Source organism: Falco biarmicus, chromosome 12 (genome assembly GCF_023638135.1).
Source record: "Falco biarmicus isolate bFalBia1 chromosome 12, bFalBia1.pri, whole genome shotgun sequence".
Classification (NCBI taxonomy): Eukaryota; Metazoa; Chordata; class Aves; order Falconiformes; family Falconidae; genus Falco; species Falco biarmicus.
In genome coordinates this window covers 23,098,164-23,119,985 of record NC_079299.1, presented here as the reverse complement: position 1 = coordinate 23,119,985, position 21,822 = coordinate 23,098,164, and the positions used below count along the sequence as shown (strand labels likewise).

The window sequence follows — 21,822 nt, the reverse complement described above, 5'->3', positions numbered from 1 at the left end:
AAGTGAAGTTGAATCGGTAATCAGTGATAACCATACTGTATAATTTTCAGTCTGATAACATTCTGCTCATCCTGCCTACTCAGTTAGTAGGTGGCTTATTTCTTTAAAGAGGGAACCATGTTTTATTCTGTACTTCCTTAGTATAATTATGGTAAGGGATGGCAAATGGATAATGCCTGAGTTGGTATCATTTGTTAACGTGGGAGATGTGGGACCAAATAAGATAAAGATGTGTTTCAGCTTTCCTGAGTATGACTTAGAGAATTAAATGTATATTCAGCCTCAGATTTTTTTTTTTGTTTTGTTTGTGGGTTTTTTGCATTGGTTGCTTTCTAAAATTTGTTGGTCAGTTTTACTAGTTATGCAGAATTCTTCATGTCATTAATGCAGATAATTTGGCAATTTGCTTCTCATTTTCACCATATATAAATACCTAAACAACACAACCTAATGGAATAAGCCTTAAAAATGTAGTTTACATGTGCAGGCATAAATCCATAGTGTACTTTTTAATTATTATTTTCTATAACCCAGGCATTTTACTCTTTAAACAGACTTTAATCAGGAAGAAAATAAACAATGAATTGGTTACTGGTTTAAAAGCTATGGGGAAAATATATTCAGTAACCTAGTATATTTCCAATAACTAATATTATGCACAGGTGTAACGATTGTTTAATGTTGCCTAACTTCTATAATTTTTTTTATTAACTAATATTAGTTCAGTTGCTTCCCAAGTCAATAATTTATAAAAGTGAATCTTAAAGAGAAAGGAAGTCTCATTGTAATGTTACTGACCAAGAATACATTCATTGGATAATTTTTCTGACTGAAGAGGCTGATGCATAACTGGATGCTTATGATGAAATAATTTGCAAAAATCTTCTAAAGCATGAGTAAAAGGAATTTTCTTCTCCTCCTCCTCTGTAGTGTTCAGTGTGGATTGCAGCACAGTCGAATGTCCTCCTGTTCAACAAGTTGTTTGCCCACTGGATAGCTACGAAACCCAAGTCAGGCTGACGGCTGATGGCTGCTGTACCCTGCCCACGAGGTTGGTGTCTTGATGGTTGAGTATTTCAGACTTGTTCTCTACGCTTCATGTACCACAAATACAGGGTAATAATGCATACATCTGTTCAATAAATGTTAATACATAATAAAAGATATATGAAGTAAGTTAAAGGTGGATCAGGCTGACAGAAATAAAAAATACTGGGTTTGAAGAAGAAAAAAATTCTCAGTGAAAATGTATGAAGCTGGCTTCTGCTAGAATTACGTGGTGTATGCCTTTAGATTGATTCCTCCCCCCCAATGTATTCAATTTTAGAAAAGTAAATTCTTTCAAGACACTTTTGAAGGCCTTTGATGGTAAGGGATTAAATGATGAAGATGGCAGAAGATATGTCAGAGAGAATCTTGCCTAGTTAAAGAAAAAAATGTGGTTTTTTTTGTATGTGGAAGATTGCTGAAAGATGATGGCTATCTGAAACTGCAGGCAAACAGAAATTTCAAGTACTTGCTTCCATTTTACTTCTGTTGTTTTTCAAATAAAAATAATTTATTAAATTCAGAAATATAGGACAATTTGAAGATTATTTTTTTCCAGAATTCTGCATTGTTCTTTCGGCTTTCGTTTTTACAACAGTCTTTCTAAAACCTGATTCAGCAATATGCCCAGTAAATATGAATTCAAGCAAAAAGTACTGTAAATGAAAATATTTTACAGAAAAAATATTTCTTGTAGATGTAACTGGTTGTGTTTATTTGGTAGGGAGGTCTTTGTACCATATGATATTGCCATATTCTCAACCCCTTGTGAGACTGTAAAGGAGTGATAAACTTGCAAAGAATTCAGGAAGTAGAAAAAGGCAAAGATTGTGTAATGAATTGGGGGTGTTCCCTGCTGGGTACTCTTTGGGTACACTTTTAATATGGTGACTTCTTTGAAACTTGTTTCCATGAAATATGAGGGTCTCTTGTTGCATGCAGAACTAAAAGCGTACCTATATTTTAAATAAATAAATAAATAAATCGATCAAGGCAAGCAAAGACATGTGAAGAACTCCATATAAAGCAGTAATGCTGTCTATCAAAATTTGAAAATATATTTATAAACTGACAAATTTTATTTGTAATTGCAAAATCCACATAGTAGTCTGCTACATAATAAGTATTAATTATCCTTATGCAGTGAATGCTACAAATGTTCTTTCTTTCTGAGTTGTTGTTTTCTTTTTTGTTCTCTGAATTTTGAACCAGAACATGGTATGGATTCTCAGCATCCTCCCTTTATTCCTTAACACATTCTCATTAAAATTTCTAGGAATTAGGATAATTTCATATTAGTCAAGAGCTGACCTGGCTAGTTGGGATTGCACTGGAGGCTGTAGATTTTGACTTGTTGTTGTACTGCCATTGCTGCCAGTACAGCTCAACAGGTTCAAGACAACTGGAATAAAATGCTACTAAGAACTGTATTCAGAAAGATAGAATATAAAGTCAAAGAAGCAATCTCAGATGAAAATTTCATCAGTTTCTAGTTTAGATGAACACCCAGAAACCGTGACACAATAGAAAACTTAGATTAATGGTAGATTTTTACTTCTAAATTTGTTTCAACTTGCTGGATTAAAAAGTGATACATAGGCCAAATTATTTTTGTTTCCCAAAAGTAAAATTGTGTTCTATTTTTTTGCAGTCTAATGTAAGTTCTGGTTTGATTTTTCTATTGCTTGGGCAGAGGGGATGAAAAATACCCGCTTTGTTCTTTGCAGATGATAACTTCAGTGTTCCTTTTATCAGGGAGCATAGAGTACCAAGAGAATAAAACTTCATTTACTTCAGAAAAATGACCAGTTGGATATATTTTCTATTTTGAGCACACATGGGAACTAATCTTAAACAAAACACAGAGAGCAAACATGTCCTTGAAAGAATCTTTTTCTTCTTTGATGGTGTTTAAAGATATAACCAGTTAATTTGCTGTGTGTTAACTACAACTGAAGTATGGAGCATACTTGTATATGTGCATGGCACTTCAGTGACAAAACCAGCGTTCTCATCTCCTGCACACAAAGACCCCAATTGTGCAAGCAGGCTTAGAGTGCGTGGATTTATTAGATAATTGCGAATTGCACTGAAACCTCTTGGAAATCAGATTGCTGTGCATTACTGGGATCAGAGTTTAACAAGAGTTCAGAGCTGGGATAGGTGAGTTCTTAGCTCCTGGAGTCTTATGATCGGATCTGAGATTTTTTTGTGTTAATATTTCTGTCCTCCTTGATGTGTAAAACTATGGAAAACCAGGATTAGTGTAACCTCGTCTGTCTGCAGGCAGGTTGAAACAATTATAGGTGTCCTGTACACCTCCATTAATTTTTAATTTTGTGGCTCAGTCTGTGTTGCTGTATGTAGTTATTATGTGGGTTGCTAGATTTTTGGATTGCCTTAATTCAGCCAAAGCAATAGTGCACTTTTTAATAGAGTAGGTGAGAAAGACAGAAGAAAAGCTGAATCTGGCAGCTGTAAGATCATATAGGTGCTTTACATGTTGTGTGCCTGCTGGAAGTGTATTGAGTTATTGTGATCTTAATACGCTACTGTGCTTCTTAAGGAAGATGGTGCCATAGTAGTCATTCGTGTGCTGTAGGTAACGATACTGTTTGAAGGGGGGAATAAAGGATCATAGATCTGGGCATAATCAGAAAAGAAAAATTAGAGGAAGGTTAGAGAGAACAGAAGTATGTGTATGAAAAGAGAGAGCAGAAGGGGAAACTGAGTTCAGTTAATTGGAACGTGAAGGTCAAACAAGTTCAGTGTTTCTTTGGATCTGAGGAAATATTGGATCTTTATATTTGAAGCCAAGGTCTCTATCGCATATGAGACTTGCATTTCAGAACTAAAGAAAAAGTCAGATAAAGTGCAGACTTATGGATGAATGACTGCACTGGGAAAAAGGGATGTTTTTCCTTAATTCTGGAATTTCTTACTAAACTCATGATGAAATACTAACATTGCATTGCCTGTGATTCAGTTTAGAATCACTTAAATCCATATCACATCTTTTTTTAATCATTAGATTTAAGTTCAAAAGAAGTGGCACTGTGTGTTTTAATGTACATTTGAGAATAATTTATTAAAAGCAAAGTAGTAGTGTTTCATAAGGTCATAGTCTTTAGACTTCATCAAACTATTTTTGTTAAGATTATAGACTTTTCCAAGAAATTACAGTTGGGTCATTTACTGCCACTAAAATAAAGGCTTAATACCAGCAGCACCAGAGGCCAGTCACGTAGAGTGTCGTGGTGAAGGATGGATGTCACTGACTCGGTTAACAAGTAGCTGACAACTTCACATACAGCAGGAGCAGACTGGCTTCTGTCCCGCATCTTGCTCTTGGCTGGTTTCTTGTATGTAATACCCTAGGAAATCAGAGACCCTTAAATCTGGTGGCATTTGTTTTATGAGTGAGCTCTTGAATGCATATTCATAATACTGAGAACTCCTTTAGCAACGCCAGGGGAAATGTAGCAATAGTAAACAAACATCTGATACTGCAAGTTCTTGTACTTGCACTCAGAGGTTACATTTTGATTTTGATTCACAATGATTTCTAGTGCAGTGGTTCAAACAAACAGACTATTGGTTTGGCACTGATGCCAAGACACTGCTTGGTTGCTTCAGCTTTCATCAGACCGTTATGAGACACTTACCTTGAATTTCTAGCTATTGTGTTAGGAAATCTAGATGATGTGTCTGTCTCTGATGTTGGTAAAGATGCTCTCTTCTCGAAGGAGCTTAGCAAGTGAAAATGTATTAAGAGCTCTTACAGAGAATGTGTTCTCACAGCTTTGTTAATGTAAGTTTGTCTTCTGTTACAAAGTTAAATGAAGGTGTGATCAATATGAAGTGTACAGAATCAGTTATCTTCAGATGCTTCCAGTTTTCTGTTGTAAATTCATTTCCTTTAAATTTTCAGATTGCTTTGAGAATATATTTGTAAGTGTAAAAACCTTTATCGAGATCTATTTAATTTTTTAACTATGAAGAATAGACTGTGACAACAGGAGCTGATTTCAGTGATTAGCGTTGGTTTATATCTTCATTGCTCACATGGTTTTGTACATTTTTCATAGGATTATATACAGTGGAGTAAATGGCATGTTTGGATAGCTTTGCACCAAATATTTTTGGATTATCCCTTTTTTCTTTCTGTCTGCTCTCTTTATTAGAATAATTTGGAAGTTTAGTCTTTATTAGGTCCCCACTTCTTGCTCTGGTTTTATCCCACTGCTTCTGTGCTCTCTTCCCTTCACATAATCTAAGTATAGTCTCTTCCCTTGTACCAGTTTCCATTCTCCCTGCTTTTGCCTGTTATAAATCTGGTAACTTCAAGATTCATTCAACTCTGTTATCTCAGAGGTTCTGCACACACACAAACAAACCGCCAGCTGTTCTTGGTCAACCCTTTATTAAAACCCGAGAAACCAAGAAAATTCTAGAGAACTAGAAAGATGTTAGTACTGTGCCAAAATTTATGAGAACAACAAAAAAAGTAATGAAAGTCTGGTTATCTTAATGTCAGTTCTGTGAAAAATAGCGGGGAACACGGATAGAGGATTGAATTGAGGATTGAAGGATGTAACTATAGCGAGAAGCAACTGATGTTGCTTTGATAGAAACAGTTTTATAAAACTTGATTCTGTCTTTTGAAGGTACTAAGCTTGCCTTTAAAAAAATCTGACCATCAGAGTGTCTTCTTTCTCAGTTTCTGTCTTCTGTAGTCACCAGTCCTTTTCCTTGTATTGGATTCTAGGTAAAAACAAACAAACAAACAAACAACAAAAAAAAGTGCAAAAAACCCCACAAAAACTACCAACAACCAAAAAAAACCCCCACAAAAACAAACAAACAAAAAACCACAAACCAAAACCCTACAGCTTTTTAATTGATAATTGTCTCACAGGGTTCACTTTATAAACTGGAAATGTATATCGTTCCCAAACTACTGAATATTGAAGAATATTTCCCACCAGCGTCCTCCCCCAGATTTTGGAAGTGAATCCCAGTGAGTCAGCATTATGGTCCTTTAACTTCTGAGGTGAACTCTTGCACCATGCACGTGCTGGATTGAATATCTTGCTGGTAATAGAGGATATAATAATATCCTTCTCGGAGGAGAAGAGCATCCAGGAGTGTGTTCACTAAATCCCAATAATAAGTTTTCTTGACATACTTATTTAAAAAGCTCGCGCCATAAGCTTGAATGTGTTCTAGATTAGAAAAAAATTGGAAGTAATGGATATGTTTATCCATCAAAATCTCCCGCAGTGTATTTTCTGTCTGAGTCTTAGCATTAAAAAAGCAGTTTCAAGGTTGATGTGGTGGGAGAAGGGAAAAAAGGTAAATGAAGCATAACAGAATCCGATAACAAGGTAGAGAGGCAAAATTTAAGAGCAGTTCACTGCTTAATAAATCTGAATTAAACAGGAATAGAAGTCACAGTGACTATTTCATGTTGGAAAAGTGAAGAAGAGCTTTCTACAGATCCAGTCTTGCAAGATTGGAGCCCAAAAGGCTTGAGCTTGAGGGATGAGTGAATGAAGACTCTTCGAGTCGGACCATTTCACTATCACTTAGTTACAGGTAGCTGGATGGCATTGCAAATGCAAAACTCTCAATTGTGTCGAGTAGCATGGAGGAGTAGGATTATACGTTTATTGTTTAGAAGAAAACCTCTGAAAATTTCTTAAATTAATTAGTCATAGGACTTTTTCCTTGTTTGGACGGTCGTTTCTCTGATGAATTTTCTTTCCGTGTGGCTAAAATGTCTCAGTCTGGGGCTGCCCTGAATGGCAGTGCCACGTTTTGGTCTGCAGTATGGTAAAGAAGTGAAATGGGCTTAACCAGCAAAAAGTGCTGGTTCACTGGATCGTGTAGTAAAATACTGTTTTACATTGCAGTCACCTATTCAAGACTTGGAGGAGCAATTTATGTGTGCATTTTGTTTTCCCCAAGCATAAAGCTTTACTTGGCAAACAGCCCAGCTCCCCCCCTCATCCTCAACTCTTAAATACTTACACCTTTATACAGCTCAAGAAAATGAGTAATACTTTGATGTGGTAGCAAATCATTTATTTACCCAAGGTTTATATTAAGCTATATTTGGATAGAAATTGAATACATCTTAGAACAGTACAAACCCAGATTTTATTATCATATTTAATTAGGTAAAAATTACCTTTCAAGGGATTAAATAGTAGGAAAAAAGGTAAATTTACAAAAAAATAATTCACTTTAAAGATAATCTGTTAAATTAAGAAAACATTCTTTTCCATCTGTCCTGTACTAAAATATTTTTGACGTGTGCTTTATTCAGCAGTTCTAAAGAAATTAAAGAATAATAGAGGTTTATATTACAGAGTCTCTCTGATTTTTGTATGCCGTTACGAAATTGGTTTTGATTCCAAAGGAAGAAATTGCCTGTTCTATTATTTGTAGTCTTTTGTTTCTAATAGAACTTTGTGCTGTTTTAGGCACAATATAGATGCCACTTGAGAAGTTCATTGCTGGCATATTCACTTTTATTTTAGAAAACCCTCATAGATACCAGTTAAGTCAACCATGCTGTCCTTTCATGTTAGTGAACTGAAACAGAAGTCCTGTGGCAGCTGTTTATGCAAGCGTCACACCTCTTTAGAAGTCATTTAAATTTATTTATGATTTTGTTACCCTTCGTCATTACTTTGCCCAGCAAGCAATAGATTTGATGCACTTTATCTCCTTTTATGATACTTGGACCTGTTGTCACTGTAGCATCTGTTGTGTCTGCAGCCTGTCACAGCATTAGACCTACCACCCAATATTCTGTATTTCATGTTACACCAGTATCTAGGGAATCCTAGTGGTGGCTATACACAAACCAGCACAGTTCTTTTCATGTCATTTTGTGGCAGCCACCAGAACTGTAACTGGGAAATCTGTAGTTTTAAGTTCTTTTTTAAGCTATTAGCAATTTGTACTTGTTTATATTTGAGAGTACCTATACACAGTTAGTTGGGTTTTTTTTTCTTCTGATGGCATTTGTAGAGGTGGCCTGTGAATCCCTGATTATCTTTGCATCTGTCCCACTTGATAGGAGGGGTAGTAGTGTACACCCTCTCTGTTCATTCTTCTTAGCTGCTTAGCTGGGCCAGGTCTTTCCTACATCATTCTGTATCAAAATGTGATGATTCTTGCATGTTTGTCTAGATTCTTTTCTAAAGACAGGTCTTCCTGTCTTTGGAAGGCTTTAAGTTTATGATAAGTTGTTTGGGTGTTCAGTACAGGATTCACGACTTTGTTTTTCCCAGCCTTCTTTAGAGGGCAGTCATGATTTCCCAGGAGGTGTAACTTTTTCTCTTTCCCCGCCTGTACCAGTCACCTCTCATAAGCAACTTTTGCTGATACAGAGGTCTTCCTTGTATTTGTTCTAGAATTTTAGATCCTTCTCCTCCACCCATCTCATCCTCAAGAAATGGCATCCAAGAGAAAGTGGTTGTGGATCCCAGTTTTTGTTAAAGGAAAGTTCAGCTGGAACTGGTAAGGCCAAATACAAATCCAAGCACCTGTATCTTCCTTGAGATTTATTTTCAGGGCTTGGCTTCTGAATAACCTGTGCAGCTGGACCAAAGGTCTAACAAAAGCTTGTTAAGGGTTCTGCAGAAGCTTTTCTGTGCCTTCCGTTCTTTTATCAGTGCCTTAGAAACTGGTTTCTAGCTATCGTGGCCAACTTGAGCAAGTTTTTCCTCCTGTACTTTAGCAGTCCACTTTGCCATCTCAAGTACATCTGACCATCCAGTATGATGGTGTTGTAACGCTTGGTGGTGGATTGGAGACTGTTCCTTACTGCAGAGGCAGTTTTTGTGTCAAAGGAAGGCTGTATGTTGGCACCAGTTGAACCCATCCCAAGTGAAACTTAGGTTTGCAATGGATTTTTGTTTGTCGTAATATCTGGGAATAGGTGTTTAGGCATTTTCATGTATTTTAGTCCTTAAAGAGAGATCCTCAAAAGTTAGGAAAAGGCAAGTATTTTTCCCAGGAAAAACATTTTTCTTCATTCAGGTCTGCTAAGTGAGAAAATGGTATTCAGTCCTGTTTACACTCTACTGCACTGAGTATCCACAAAGAGCAAGGAGAAAAGGGCACATGTGTAACCTTTATAGGTGACCCATGCTCCATGTCCATCTTCTCCATGTTGGTCTTCCAGGAGATCTAATGAATTCATGAATTCAAAGTTCAAGCAGTCCCCTTCTTCCTCCCTTCCTACAGCTGCCTCAGCAATTCCTAGATGTTCTCAGTGTGGTGATAGTTATTGCTGCCTTGGCATACAGCCCCACAATGTGGGTTGTTTTGGCAAGCAATCATATTTTCCTGAAGTCCAGAAATGAGAAAAAGATGATAAGTATTTCTTTTTTCAAGCCATCTCAATAAAACTTTAACAGAAGCTCTTGAAACACAAGACATTTCTGGAGCCTGATGGCTGACGACTGAGTGTGGGAGACCTCTAACAAGGAGAGGAAACCTGAGATTTTCAGAAGTAGAAGGTGCATCTTCTGCAGAAGAAGCTGTAAGACCTTGTACATATACAGGTCCCCACTTGCATCTTTTGTAAGATCAGCTTTTTGCACCTGTATTGTGTAAGTTAAAAACCCACATCTATGCTCTTCCACCAACTCCTAGGAAGTACTGAATTGCAAAACATTTTAACACAATGCCACCTAAAAGAAGAGGCATATTTCCCATAAGCAAAAATAACAACATTTGCACAAGGGGAGGAAGTATTGATCGTAATTATACTAACAGCTTAGGTTTTTTAATGTATGAGCTTTTATGGAAAAGTGTATGTAGTATTCTAATCTGGCCATGTGCTGTGTTAATGATATTTTTACTTCTTCAATGTTAAGAAGAAATTCTAACCCAAATAAAGTAACTTAATTGTATCTACTTTTAGATGGTGTTTTACGCTTGGAAGTAAATGAAATTGTACAGTGTGTAGAATTTGGTTTCATTTGCATTCTTGATGTGAAAGCTGACCTTTGAACTCTTTCAGTTTATAATAAGATAGTAGACATATCCTCCTGTTAAAAATTGGTGGTTTTCACTTAGTGTAAGAATCAGTGTATACCTTCATCACACTAAATATTGCTGTCCTCTCCCCACAAAGACTTCCACTCTGTTTTGTTCCGTTTCTTCTTAATCAGCTGTTCACTTGTTTGGAAATTGAATAGGTGATTTAGTTCAGAATAATTCCTGACTTGAACAGGCAAATTTCTGCTTCTGTCATTGGAGATTAATAATGTCTTTGAAAGTTGACTTCAAACTCACAACTGCACAGATGCCTAGGGAGACCTACATACATAATAAAGCAATAGAATTATCACTTGGATGTTTGCATTTAGAAAAGAAGTAGACATGAGAATTTCCTAGCAGTTTCACAGTGCTTTGAGCAGATGATAATACCAACATTATTGAGATTATATCCAAAGAATTTGAAGTTGCATTTCCTCTAGAAGATAGCAGGAAACGTTGCGTTGGACTTCAGGGGCCACAAATCACTGCTTCCTTTTTTCCTTCTTAAATTATTTAATATATAAAAAGTGGAACTGAAGGTTGTGGACCATTTTAAAATAATAAGTAGTTTCTCACTAAGATTCCTTGAAATGTCATTGGTGGAATTTAAAGAATATTATTTCTAGAAAGGGTTTACAGTTCTTGCATATTTGGTTCCCACTGCATGGAAAAATCCCATTAAGTTTGAAACATAGAATCATTTAGGTTGGAAAAGACCTTTAAGGTCATGAAGTCCAACCATTGACCCAAAACTGCCAAGCCCACCACTAAACCATGTCCCAAAGTGCCACATCAGTGTGTTTTTTAAACACCCCCAGGGATGGTGACTCCACCACCTCCCCGTGCAGCCCATTCCAGCGCCTGACCACCCTTTCAGGGAAGAACTTTTTCCTACCATCCCATCCAAACCTCCCCTGGGGCAGCTTGAGGCTGTTCCCTCCTGTCCTGTCCCCCATCACCTGGGAGAAGGGACCGACCCCCCTGCCCACAGCCCCTGCCAGGAGCTGCAGAGAGCGATAAGGTCCCCCCTGAGCCGCCCCCTCTCCAGGCCAACCCCCCCCAGGTCCCTCAGCCGCCCCCCGTGAGCCTGGTGCTCCAGCCCCGTCCCCAGCCCCTGCCCGGCTCTGGACACGCTCCAGCCCCTCAGCGTCCCCCCTGCAGTGAGGGGCCTGAAACACCCCAGGGTGCGAGATGTGGCCTCACCAGGGCTGAGCATGGGGGGACGGTCACTGCCCTGGCCCTGCTGGCCACACAGTCTGTGACACCAGCCCGGAGCTGGTGGCTCCCTCGGCCCCCTGGGCACACAGCTGGCTCATGCCCAGCCGGCTGTTTGTCAGCTTTCAGAAACACTTGGATTCTGGAGCAATCTTCTGGCCTCATTTTTAAATGTAATACGTAATGGAAGAAATTCAGAAGCTAAATGGTCACCTAATAGTTTGCCACATTTTTAGTAAGGTCGTATTTGCCCCTTCTGCACAGTTTACTTTCTTCTGTCTCATATGAAAACAGCATGAAATAATTCTCAAGCAGAGTCTTAGTCAATTTATCAAAGGCACAGCTGGAGCTCCAGGACATGTCTGGAGCTGAACTTGGCAAGAGATGCAAAGAATGGCAAGAAAGGCTTCTACAGGTATGTCAGCCAAAAAAGGAAGGTCAGCGAAAGCGTACACACACACGCAGCTAACCCCAGCGAGCAAAACTGGCAAACTAGTAACAATGGATGAGGAGAAGGCTGAGGCACCCTTGCCTTAGTCTTCTTTGCCTGCAGCCTTCTCTATACTGGCAAGATACAGATTTGATGGTGGACTGTCTGGTGGATGAGGAATTGGTTGGATGGTTTCATCCAGAGGGTGGTGGTCAATGATGTCTAGGTGGAGACCAGTAAGTGGTGTCCCCCAGGGGTCTGTACTGGTCCCAGTACTGTTTAATATCTTCATCAATGGCATAGACAGTGGGATCAGGTGCACCCTCAGCAAGTTTGCAGATGACCCCCAGCTAACTGGTGCAGTTGACATGCCTGAGGGACAAGGTGCCATCCAGAGTGACCTGGATCAGCTCAAGAGGAGGGCCTGTGTGAACCTCGTGAGGTTCAGCAAGGCCAAGTGCAAGGTCCTGCACCTGGGTTGGAGCAATCCCCCCGGTACCAATAGAGGCTGGGGGACAAGGGGATTGAGAGCAGCCCGGCTGAGGATTTGGGGTGCTGGTGGATGAAAATCTGGACACGAGGCAGCGATGTGCACTCACAGCCCAGAAAGGCAACCGTATCCCGGGCTGTATCAAAAGCAGCGTGGCCGGCAGGTCGAGGGGGGTGATTCTGCCCCTCTACTCCGCTCTGGTGAGACCCCACCTGGAGTGTGGCGGTCAGCTCTGGAGCCCTCAGTACAAGAAAGACATGGACCTGTTAGAGCGTGTCCAGAGGGCCCCCAAAATGATGAAGGGGCTGGAGCACCTCTCCTGTGAGGAATCGCTGAGAGCTGGAATTGTTCAGCCTGGAGAAGAGAAGGCTCTGGGGAGACCTTATTGCAGCCTATAAGAACTTACAGGGGGCCTAATAAGGAAGACGGGGACAAACTTTTCAGCAGGGCTTGTTGTGATAGGACAAGGGATAATGGCTTTAAATTCAACTAGGTTCAGACTAGATATAAGGAAGAAATTTTTTTATGATGACAGTAGTGAAACATTGGAACAGGTTGCCCAGAGAGGCAGTAGATGCCCCATCCCTGGAAACACTCAACATGAGGTTGGACGGGGCTCTGAGCAGCCTGATCTAGTTGAAGATGTCCCTGCTCATTGCAGGGGTGGGCGTTGGACTAGATGATCTTTAAAGGTCCCTTTCAGCCCAAACTTTTCTACAATTATCCGTCCTAAACTTGTACCGAATTGCCTTCCAGGGATATGAGAAAGGTGTTTAATACCACAAACGGCATGGAAAAGCTAAACATGGGATAATTATTGGGTGCTGGTTCTTTCTTTCAAGGAAGAAAGACTGGACATCAAATTAATGATAATGTGTTTTGGAGAGATTGTTGGGGTGGTTTTGCCTTTTCTTGTTGTTGTTTGGGTTTTTTGGTTTGCTTATGGCAAAGCCATCCCTTAGGGCTTATTTTGAGGGAGGTTTGTCATTCAGGTAAAGTTTGGAGTTACAGGAATATTAAAGTTAGTGAATTACTTATAAATCCGTTATTTTAAAGAGATTTTTGACATGAAGTCCTTAGAAAATGTATTTTATCTGTAAAAGGATCATATATTTATAATTCCTCAGTAAAAAGTAGTGAAATAAGAAAAGAAATGGTTTATTTTAATACCAGTTAACTAACATTTGTATAACATCTTACCTAATACCGTCTTTGTTTTTTAAGTGTTTGTTTTATTATGAAGGTTGAGGCTGATAACCCTAAGGAAAGAGTAACTGAGGTACGTGGTAGTACAAAACTGAAGAGATCTTCATCAGAGGAAAACATAAGTTGGTACAGCAAAGTATGAGAAAAATGCAGAGTTGGCCTGGTTTATATTTTGTTTTATTTCCTATACTGATGAATTCAAAAGGCTCTATACATATATTAGTGTACTTGAAAAAAATCAGTGCACTTGAAAAGTCAGCGCACTTGGCCAGTGATTGTATGCCTACTGGTTCCATGGCGTGACTCTTCTTTGGGTGTCCTTTTTTCCAGTCTCATCCCTCTGGGAAACAGACAGTTGATTTAACGTTACTCAAAGGATGAAATCAAGTCTTTTAGTCAGATGAACTCTTAAGATTCGAATAAGCCTTGGAAAGATGATAATCTACTTGATGTGAATGCTGATTTTATGACTTTTTCCTTTGCTTAGCATCTGTTTGCTATTTCCTCATGCTAATAATATGCAAAAGATGCACATACCACATTCCCTTTCACAGTGTCATTAATTAAAAGCTAGATAGTTGTCTTTTGTAATATTTAAATGTCCCTTGTATATAAAGATTACTATAGTCATGGAAAAATGCAGTGTTACCTTGGGTATCTGTTTGTAACAACATCCAGAATTTTAGAAAGGAATTCTTACTTGGGAGCATGCTAGCTTTGATTTTTCAATGAGTAACCTCCCTAGAGAATTAAAATAGGAAGAACTTCCATATGTGTCAGTTCACATATAAGTGATGCATAATTTTTGAACATATGGAAATGATCTGATTACAAGTGTTACATGCAACTTCCAGAGTTCTGCCATCTCTTTCTACAGGTTTATCATTGATCTCCAAAATGAAATACTAAAAGCTTTCCAGGAAAAAGGAACATTTTCACTACTGACTTGCTTAATCATATCTTTAAAACTTAAAATGAAAAAATGCATGAAACAGTGACCCAGAACTTGTGGGCCAAAAACTTTCCAGTCTGTATGTGTGAAGTTTTAGGAAAATTCTAGCTGAATGTCTTGGATGGAGGTGTCCGCATGTCTTTGTCTTTGCCTGCAGCCTGTGCCCTGTGCAGGACTGGAGTTTCTCTTTCAAAGAGTAGCATTTGGTTGATTCCTTAAGCTGTAGCTTGACCAGTTTAAAATTCAGCATCTTGCCTACTTAACACACGTGGTGGCTTCAAGTGTAACACAGACATAATCTTCCCCTGATTTTGTTAGATTGCTATATTAATATTTCATTTTGCTGTATCATCATCTCTTATGCCTTATGCTTGATAATAGGGAGGGTCTTTAATTTAGTCTCTTTTCCTTGCCGGTAGTTCATCTAGCTTTGATAATGCTGGGAGTTCTCTTCTGAAAATTCCTTATTTTACAGTATAACTTCAGTGTTTTTATCACTAACAAATCTGTGGGAGTTTGTCTACTACATTTAGGTAACACAAGTGCTAATAATGTTAATGCAAATTGTATTAGATTCCTGCAAGGAAAAAAATAAGTACCATGATAAAATCTCCACAGGAATGTGATGTATGTTTCAGGAATGCTTTTCTCTAGTCTCAATGCTTTAGACTTAATTTTGTTTTGATCCTGAAAATAAATATCCCTCTCCGCAACACACCACTGCCCCAACCTTCCCATTCACTGGTACTAAATCTTTTTTCCAAGGTGCTTGTTCTTATTTTCATAGCTATTATGCCTTGTGCCTGGAGAACTCTTTTGATCCTATCATCCAAACAGCTTTTCTGAGGCTAGTGAAGCCTTTCTGTCTTTTCATCTGTTTAATAACAGAAGTAAATGAACCAAGATAGTTAGATTTTAAATAAAAATTGTCATTTACAAATATTCCATTTGTTTTTTTATATACTTTTTCCTTTTCACACTTTTGGTGACATAAAGAAAAAAAGGAAAATGATGATACAGTATTAAAAGAAAAAAACAACAAAACCACCCCAAACCCAAAACAAAACACCAAGAAGACCCAACTCTGACACACACAGTTCACAAGTATAAAAGAAAAAAAGTAACTAAATTATTTCTGTTTTGAAGAACTTAAACACTGAAATAAAAAAATCAGGCCATTTATATTACTGAAGCAGTTCCCTTCCTTAGCCTGTAAAATATTGGTTAGTAAACATTGTCTTGTTTCTGGTTCTTCATATACTGAAGTTCCCTTGCTCATTTCTTGCAATTTCTAGGATTATTTTTGGTTTTTCTTTTGTTGGTTTTGTTGTTGTTATTGTTGTATGTTTATTTGGTTAGTGGTTTGTTTGTTTGTGTTTTGGTTTTTGGTTTGGTTTGTTTTTTTGTTAACCTGAAGAACTGGAGACAATTTCTCTTACCAATCAGGTTGATTTTGTTTTTTCTAATTTTCAGTACAGCTGACTTCTTGGGATTCTTGGTTCCTTCCAGGCCATCCCACCACCTTTTCAGGCAGCACTCCAAGAAGTCTCTTGCATGACTGTTTGATTCTCCTTTCGTTTTCTTTCTGGGCCCTCTTGTCAGGGGACGTTGCACTCTCTTACAGGGCTGTTCTTCCCTGTTAAAAGGACATGTTCTTTTGACTTGACATGAGTGCTGTTGTGGTATAACCTCCCAAGAGACGTGTTTCCTTAGAGCCTCTGCAAATAAGGTGTGTGAGGGGCAGGTACAGGGTGCCAGCTTCTTGGTACCTCAAATACAGACCTCCCTTTCATGGAACTTCTGGATGCCACTGTGCTGTTTGATGTTGCAGCAGTGTCACTGCAGGCTGTGAGAATAGAGAAGGCGATGTATAAAGTTGTCTTGTCTCTGGGAAGTTTTCCATGTAGTAACTCCTGCTGTGCCCGTTTTCCTTGGGCAAGTTAACAGTGACAGAGGGAGCAGCTCAAAAGCAATATAGTGCCTTACTGAGCAGCAATCTGAGCAGCTAAATTCTATAGAAATTACTTTAAATGGGACCATGGCCACTATCAACCGGTTTATCGCAATCTGGCCTACTGAACTCCTTCAAACCAACTGCTCAGTACCAAGGCTGAGATCTGCGTGCCCTGCAGGTGGATAGCTACCTGGGATAAAGCACGGAGCTGGATGACAACTTCTCTTCCGTCTGTCCCCCTGCTCCAAAATCACTTCAGAAGAATCTTGTACTATAAAGCTCATTGTGCTCTCTTACTGAGAATAGGATCGGTCATTCCAAATTTCCAGATGTTGTTTTGGCAGTGTGTCAGCCATCCCCGGCTACCAGAATTCCTTGGGCTTCTTCCTGAAAGACTTCTGTCTCCAAAACAATGTTTTCCATGCTAATAGCCTGGACGATGGTCAAAGGTTTTCCTAGCAGAGCTGGCTGAAAAGAATGCAGAATATTTAAAAGTCCATCTGAAAACATTTGCTGCTTTGACATTCTCTGATGTGTGGATTGTTTTTTAACCAAATGGGAAGGCAATTTATAAAATTTTGGAGGGTGGAGTTTTGTTTGCTTATGCTGTGAATGAGTATGCGAAGCTTTGATCCCTCTGAATGGGAGGGAGCCTTTTCTGCAAAAAGGAACGCTGGCTCCCACCAGTCCTTTAAACATCATTTTCAGCCCTTCTTCTGGAAGACTGTCCTATCTTAAGTTATTTAATCTGGTGGTTCATATTTTTTGTTGTTTGGTTTTGTGTTTTGGTGTTTTGATTTGGGTTTTTTCAAAGCAGTTGACTGGGAAGAAAATGAGAGGGGAAAAGTGCATGTTATTAATCTAATCATTTAATATTCCCCAACTCAAGTCATCAGTGATAACGAATGTGAGGCAAAGAATGGAGTAGATACAGGCGTGTCTGAAAAAGCTCATTGTGAAGACAGTAAAACTAAGAGTGGTAATTTCAGCTCATGAGACTTGGGAAATCAAGGTCCACAACTGTATTTCCATAATATATGCCATTTTCTCTGTGAATGATAGGAATCTTCAGGAAGTTTGATCTACCTCTTTTTTCAGAGGTTATCTGCATGTTGAATATAGGGTGATTGAAGTGAAACCTAATATTTTTTATCTTTTTAATAAGGTACTTAATAAGTTTTAATAACGCTTTCAGACTGTGTCTGTACTTTTTTGTTTATATATATTTTTTAAGATTTTTTTCCTTCTTTAGTAGTATGTAGGTGCTTATTTCTGTGTTTCATTCTTCTCACAATGGAAAAACATCTTCCAAAGCAATGTCTGTTAGGTAGGTTAAGGTACAAATTCTTTGACTCTTGACAGTGCTAGTTGTTCTTTTTCACTGATTGCTAGACATCATCTTCTATCCCCACCTGCCTCTCCCCCCATGCCCCAACAAGTATCTTCCTTTTATTGGGGTATCAAGGTGATATATTAGTACAGAATTCTGTAAGATTAAGAGTTGTCTTAAAGGGAAGCTGCTGTCACAAATCCTTTGGGGTTTTTGATCCCATGTAATAGAAGACATAATGCTTTTTTTTTTCCTTCTACATCTCTGAAGGCAAAGGGCATACAGTAAAGAAAATAATTAGGTTATTTTTTTGTATTTACAAATAACTTGAGAAGAAAATGTCAAAAGCAAAAGTATGGTAAATAAAACTTTGGTTTCTGTACTCTTACTTTTTTGTTGGTTTCGTTCATTATCCTTTACTGTTATGGTATGTACAATATATATTAAAAAAACCACTTGAAATGCCTCTTTTAAAACTGTCACTATACTGTAGTATGTATGTGCACATAGAATTAAATTGCTTCACCTTATCTTGACATATTTAATGTTATTTGTGAAATGTGATATAATTAATACTGTTTTTTCAAGGGTTTATTTATCCCTTTATAGTAACACCCTGCTGTAATGAAATATTTTAAGAATCCTTTTCAGATGGTATAATAAAATATCTGTAAGATGCCTTACCTTACTTGTATTTGTTCTTGCAAGCTTCCCTTTGAGTAATACCTTACTGTGGAGTATATAACAACGTTACCTACCACTGATGAGGTTAAAGGAAGAGATACTAAAGCTCTGTCTGTTGAGAGGTGGCTCTTCCTTATTCATTGAAACACTGATCCGAGATGTAATGTCTGTTGGGCAATTAAGGAGACGTGCATGGTAGAGGAGAACCGAACTTCTTGCTTTTGAAGCAGAAAGGATAAGCAAACACATTAAGTGCTGATAATGCTTCTTACTAACGGGTGGTTTAATGTGGGGGTTGTCTTGGAATACTTAAAATACTTGAAATAGTTATTAACAAGTAGAGTTCTTATTTTCATTTCTTTAACACATAATTACAGGATCTTCTCCTGAGTTCTTTTGTTCCTTTTGAATTCATGTGTGTTTGTAGTACGCTAAATTAATCTACAAGTTTTTTTACAAAAAAAATCTGTGATTTGCAATTGAAAAATTTGCTATTCCATGAAGTTGCTCAGCTATGATATTTGCATATTTCTTTCTGTTCATTTTGTCTTGCATTTTATTGAATCATTGCTGCATATCCCTATAATGTGCCCATTGTTCATGCAAGAACTCTGTTAAATGTAAACTTATGCAAAGTCTCAAGTGTTTGGCTTTTAAACTGTTATGTTTAAACTATTTATGTTAATCATAACGCACAGAATCTGGAAAGAAACATGACTATTGTTTATCTACGTTTTATGTCTTCCAGTTCTTCAGACTCTTCTCTTAAATAAGCAAATAAATATTACTTACATGGAGAGAACACTATTTAGTATGGTCCAATCTCTAACGCTAACCACAGTATTTAATACAACTAGCCTCCCACATTATTTAGCATCTCATGTAAGTGGTTGCCCCTCCGCAAACTGAGGACAGCATCATCAAAAACCAAAAGAGAACCTGCAATTATTTTAATTTGGCTTAGATATAACAATTCTGCATAGTCTTCCTTTCTCTTTAATTATTCCTTATATAAAACTGGGTATATATGGTTTCCTAATGAGAGAGCAGTCTTCTGATGAACGGGTGCAGGTACTGCTATTAGTGTTTCACCAATTTTGATTTTTCAGAGAGAACTGGCAGAGAAGCCTAATTATGCAAGCCTGGCGAATACATTTTTTTTCAAACAATCTGGAGCAGCAGTTTTCTACAATTATACGTACAGCACTAGAGAAGTGTTGGTGTTGCACAGTACCACCGTCTTGCTTGCTTGGCCAGCAAACAGAGTTCAGATGGTTAAAATCAAACCTTCAGGCTGATAAGCTTTCTTGGCTGTTGAGTTAATTAAGCAAGATGAGTCTAAGATACGAATATGCTAATACTGGAACTTGTGTTCTAGCTTTCCATTTTCCTCTTGCTTATTCTTTCCCCTTATACATGGCTTCATTTGTTTATGGAGTTTTCCTTACTGTTCTTTGGTTTCAGGTGCGAGTGTCTCTCTGGTTTATGTGGTTTCCCCATGTGTGAGGCAGGCTCCATTCCCCAGATAGTCTCGCGTGGAGATGGAACACCTGGCAAGTGCTGTGATGTCTTTGAATGTGTGAATGGTACGTAAAGCTTTCTCTTAAACCTGGAGAGGAGGATTTTATCTGTCTGTGGGAGGGGCTGGGCATTTGGTTATTTTTACCATGTTGTCAAGTTCTAGGAGAAGTAATTTTCTCGATATTAGCTCAGTAAGAAGGAGCTGGAAATTCAGCTGAAGGTACTTTAGTGGAAAACTGTGTCATTTGTAAGCTGTCATGTTCCTCTAACTTCCAAAGCACTTTTCCCTGTGACCCAGGGAATTAGAGTTCTAGCAAGACTCCCTCACTGCATGTTTTTCAGGTCCTCCTTTGCCAGTAGCAAACACTAGAAGTCCTTTTAGAAATGACAGTTTTGCTCACCACTGCAGCTGCGTGTTGCCGTACTGTAAGCAAAAGCATGCTGGTTAGATGTGGGGTTGGCTTTAAGAAACATTCACAAAGTAACATTTTAACACAAATATATAGCCTTTGGAAATTGTAAGTCAGTGTAGGAATAGACTGATTCACGTTCTTTGTTTCGCGATGTAAATGTTTAGAAAATGTTTAGAAAATGTTTAAAAACCTTGAATTTGTTACACAAGTGACCGTATCTCAGAACTGCTCTATGTAATATATAGAGAGATGCGTATATGCTAGATACGGTGACTTGGGAAGAGACTTTGATATTTAACTATTGGTAGATAGAAGGTGAAAAACACCCTTGAAGGGCTGCGTGCTCAGGTAATTTCTGAGCATAAGAAGTTACACATTGGTGAAGTATTTACTAATAAATTTATTCAGCGATATTTAATCATGTTTAGCTTTGCATGTGTCATATGTTTGAAACAGTTTTTATTTTGCATTCCTCATTGCAAATGCACATAAACGTATATAGAGAGAGGGATACTGCCCCAGGAGAATGTTTGTGTTATTTACACGTAACGATATTTTAAATACTGAATTACTGATTCAGAGTAATATTTAATACATATAACGGGACATCACATATATATAAATTAACTACTTTTATTTGAGTAAGAGAACGTGCATCAGGAAGATTCTTTAGCTTTCAGATTCATTCACTATTTGGCATAAGATTGTAGATATGGTGGAATTAAATGCAATTTACCTAATTTTTATATCAATTTCTATCTAATATAAATATTATAGTTTTATATAATCTATAAATATTGCAGATTTTATTTATATACATGTATTTATAAATATATTTTATATTTTGCCTGTTTTTTAAAATACTACCTGTTATACTAAAGTAATACTCAACTTCCTTTGCTTCATATTCATGTCATTCTGTTTAAGTATCATTTCTGAATTTGATTTAACTCCGTGTCACACCTCAATGAGATGTTTGATTCAGGATTTGTCTTAGTACTTTGAGCAAGAAATGCAAAGCCGATTTCTGATATGAAGTCTTTGCTCATGTGAAACGGTCTCAAGGTACAAACCACCTTGGTAACGTTCCTGTTTCTCTCCAGTCTGCAAGTTATTTGTGGGTACTGCTATCAAAATTGTTGCAGTATATATCATATCAGGTGTTAGATAGAGCTGTTTAAATTGCCCAGGGTTTTTTGTCCTTAGTCATTTTCATATCTTACTTCCAAGGAGGAGTTACATTCATTTTTCATTGTTAACAGTGAATTTGGACTGACTGTTGCCCTGTGCGTCATTGCCTTACTGCTCGCTGTAACTCACTCCAAAGATTAAACCTGCTTTTCGGTCAGGGTTTATTTTGCCTCTCAGGCAATTCCTAATCTTCACCTTCATAGCCTATGAAGACAGAGTAAGTTCAGGGGAAAAAAAATAGGCATTTTTGAAGGGAAGTTGATGCCACAGGGGGAAGCAGAAAGGCCAGATTGGAGGAAGATGAAGGTTTGTAGGAAGAGATACTG

The 21,822-nt window shown here is 38.0% G+C and overlaps 1 protein-coding gene across 2 annotated transcripts in view; it reads left to right on the top strand.

The window, feature by feature from the left end:
• CRIM1 (cysteine rich transmembrane BMP regulator 1) overlaps positions 1-21,822 on the top strand; it is a 188,149-nt gene that overhangs the window by 95,535 nt on the left and 70,792 nt on the right. For both annotated transcript variants that reach the window (XM_056357301.1, XM_056357302.1), the window contains 2 exons: positions 931-1,051; positions 19,836-19,957. In XM_056357301.1, the coding sequence (XP_056213276.1) occupies positions 931-1,051; positions 19,836-19,957 (243 nt within the window). The remainder of the gene's footprint in view (positions 1-930; positions 1,052-19,835; positions 19,958-21,822) is intronic.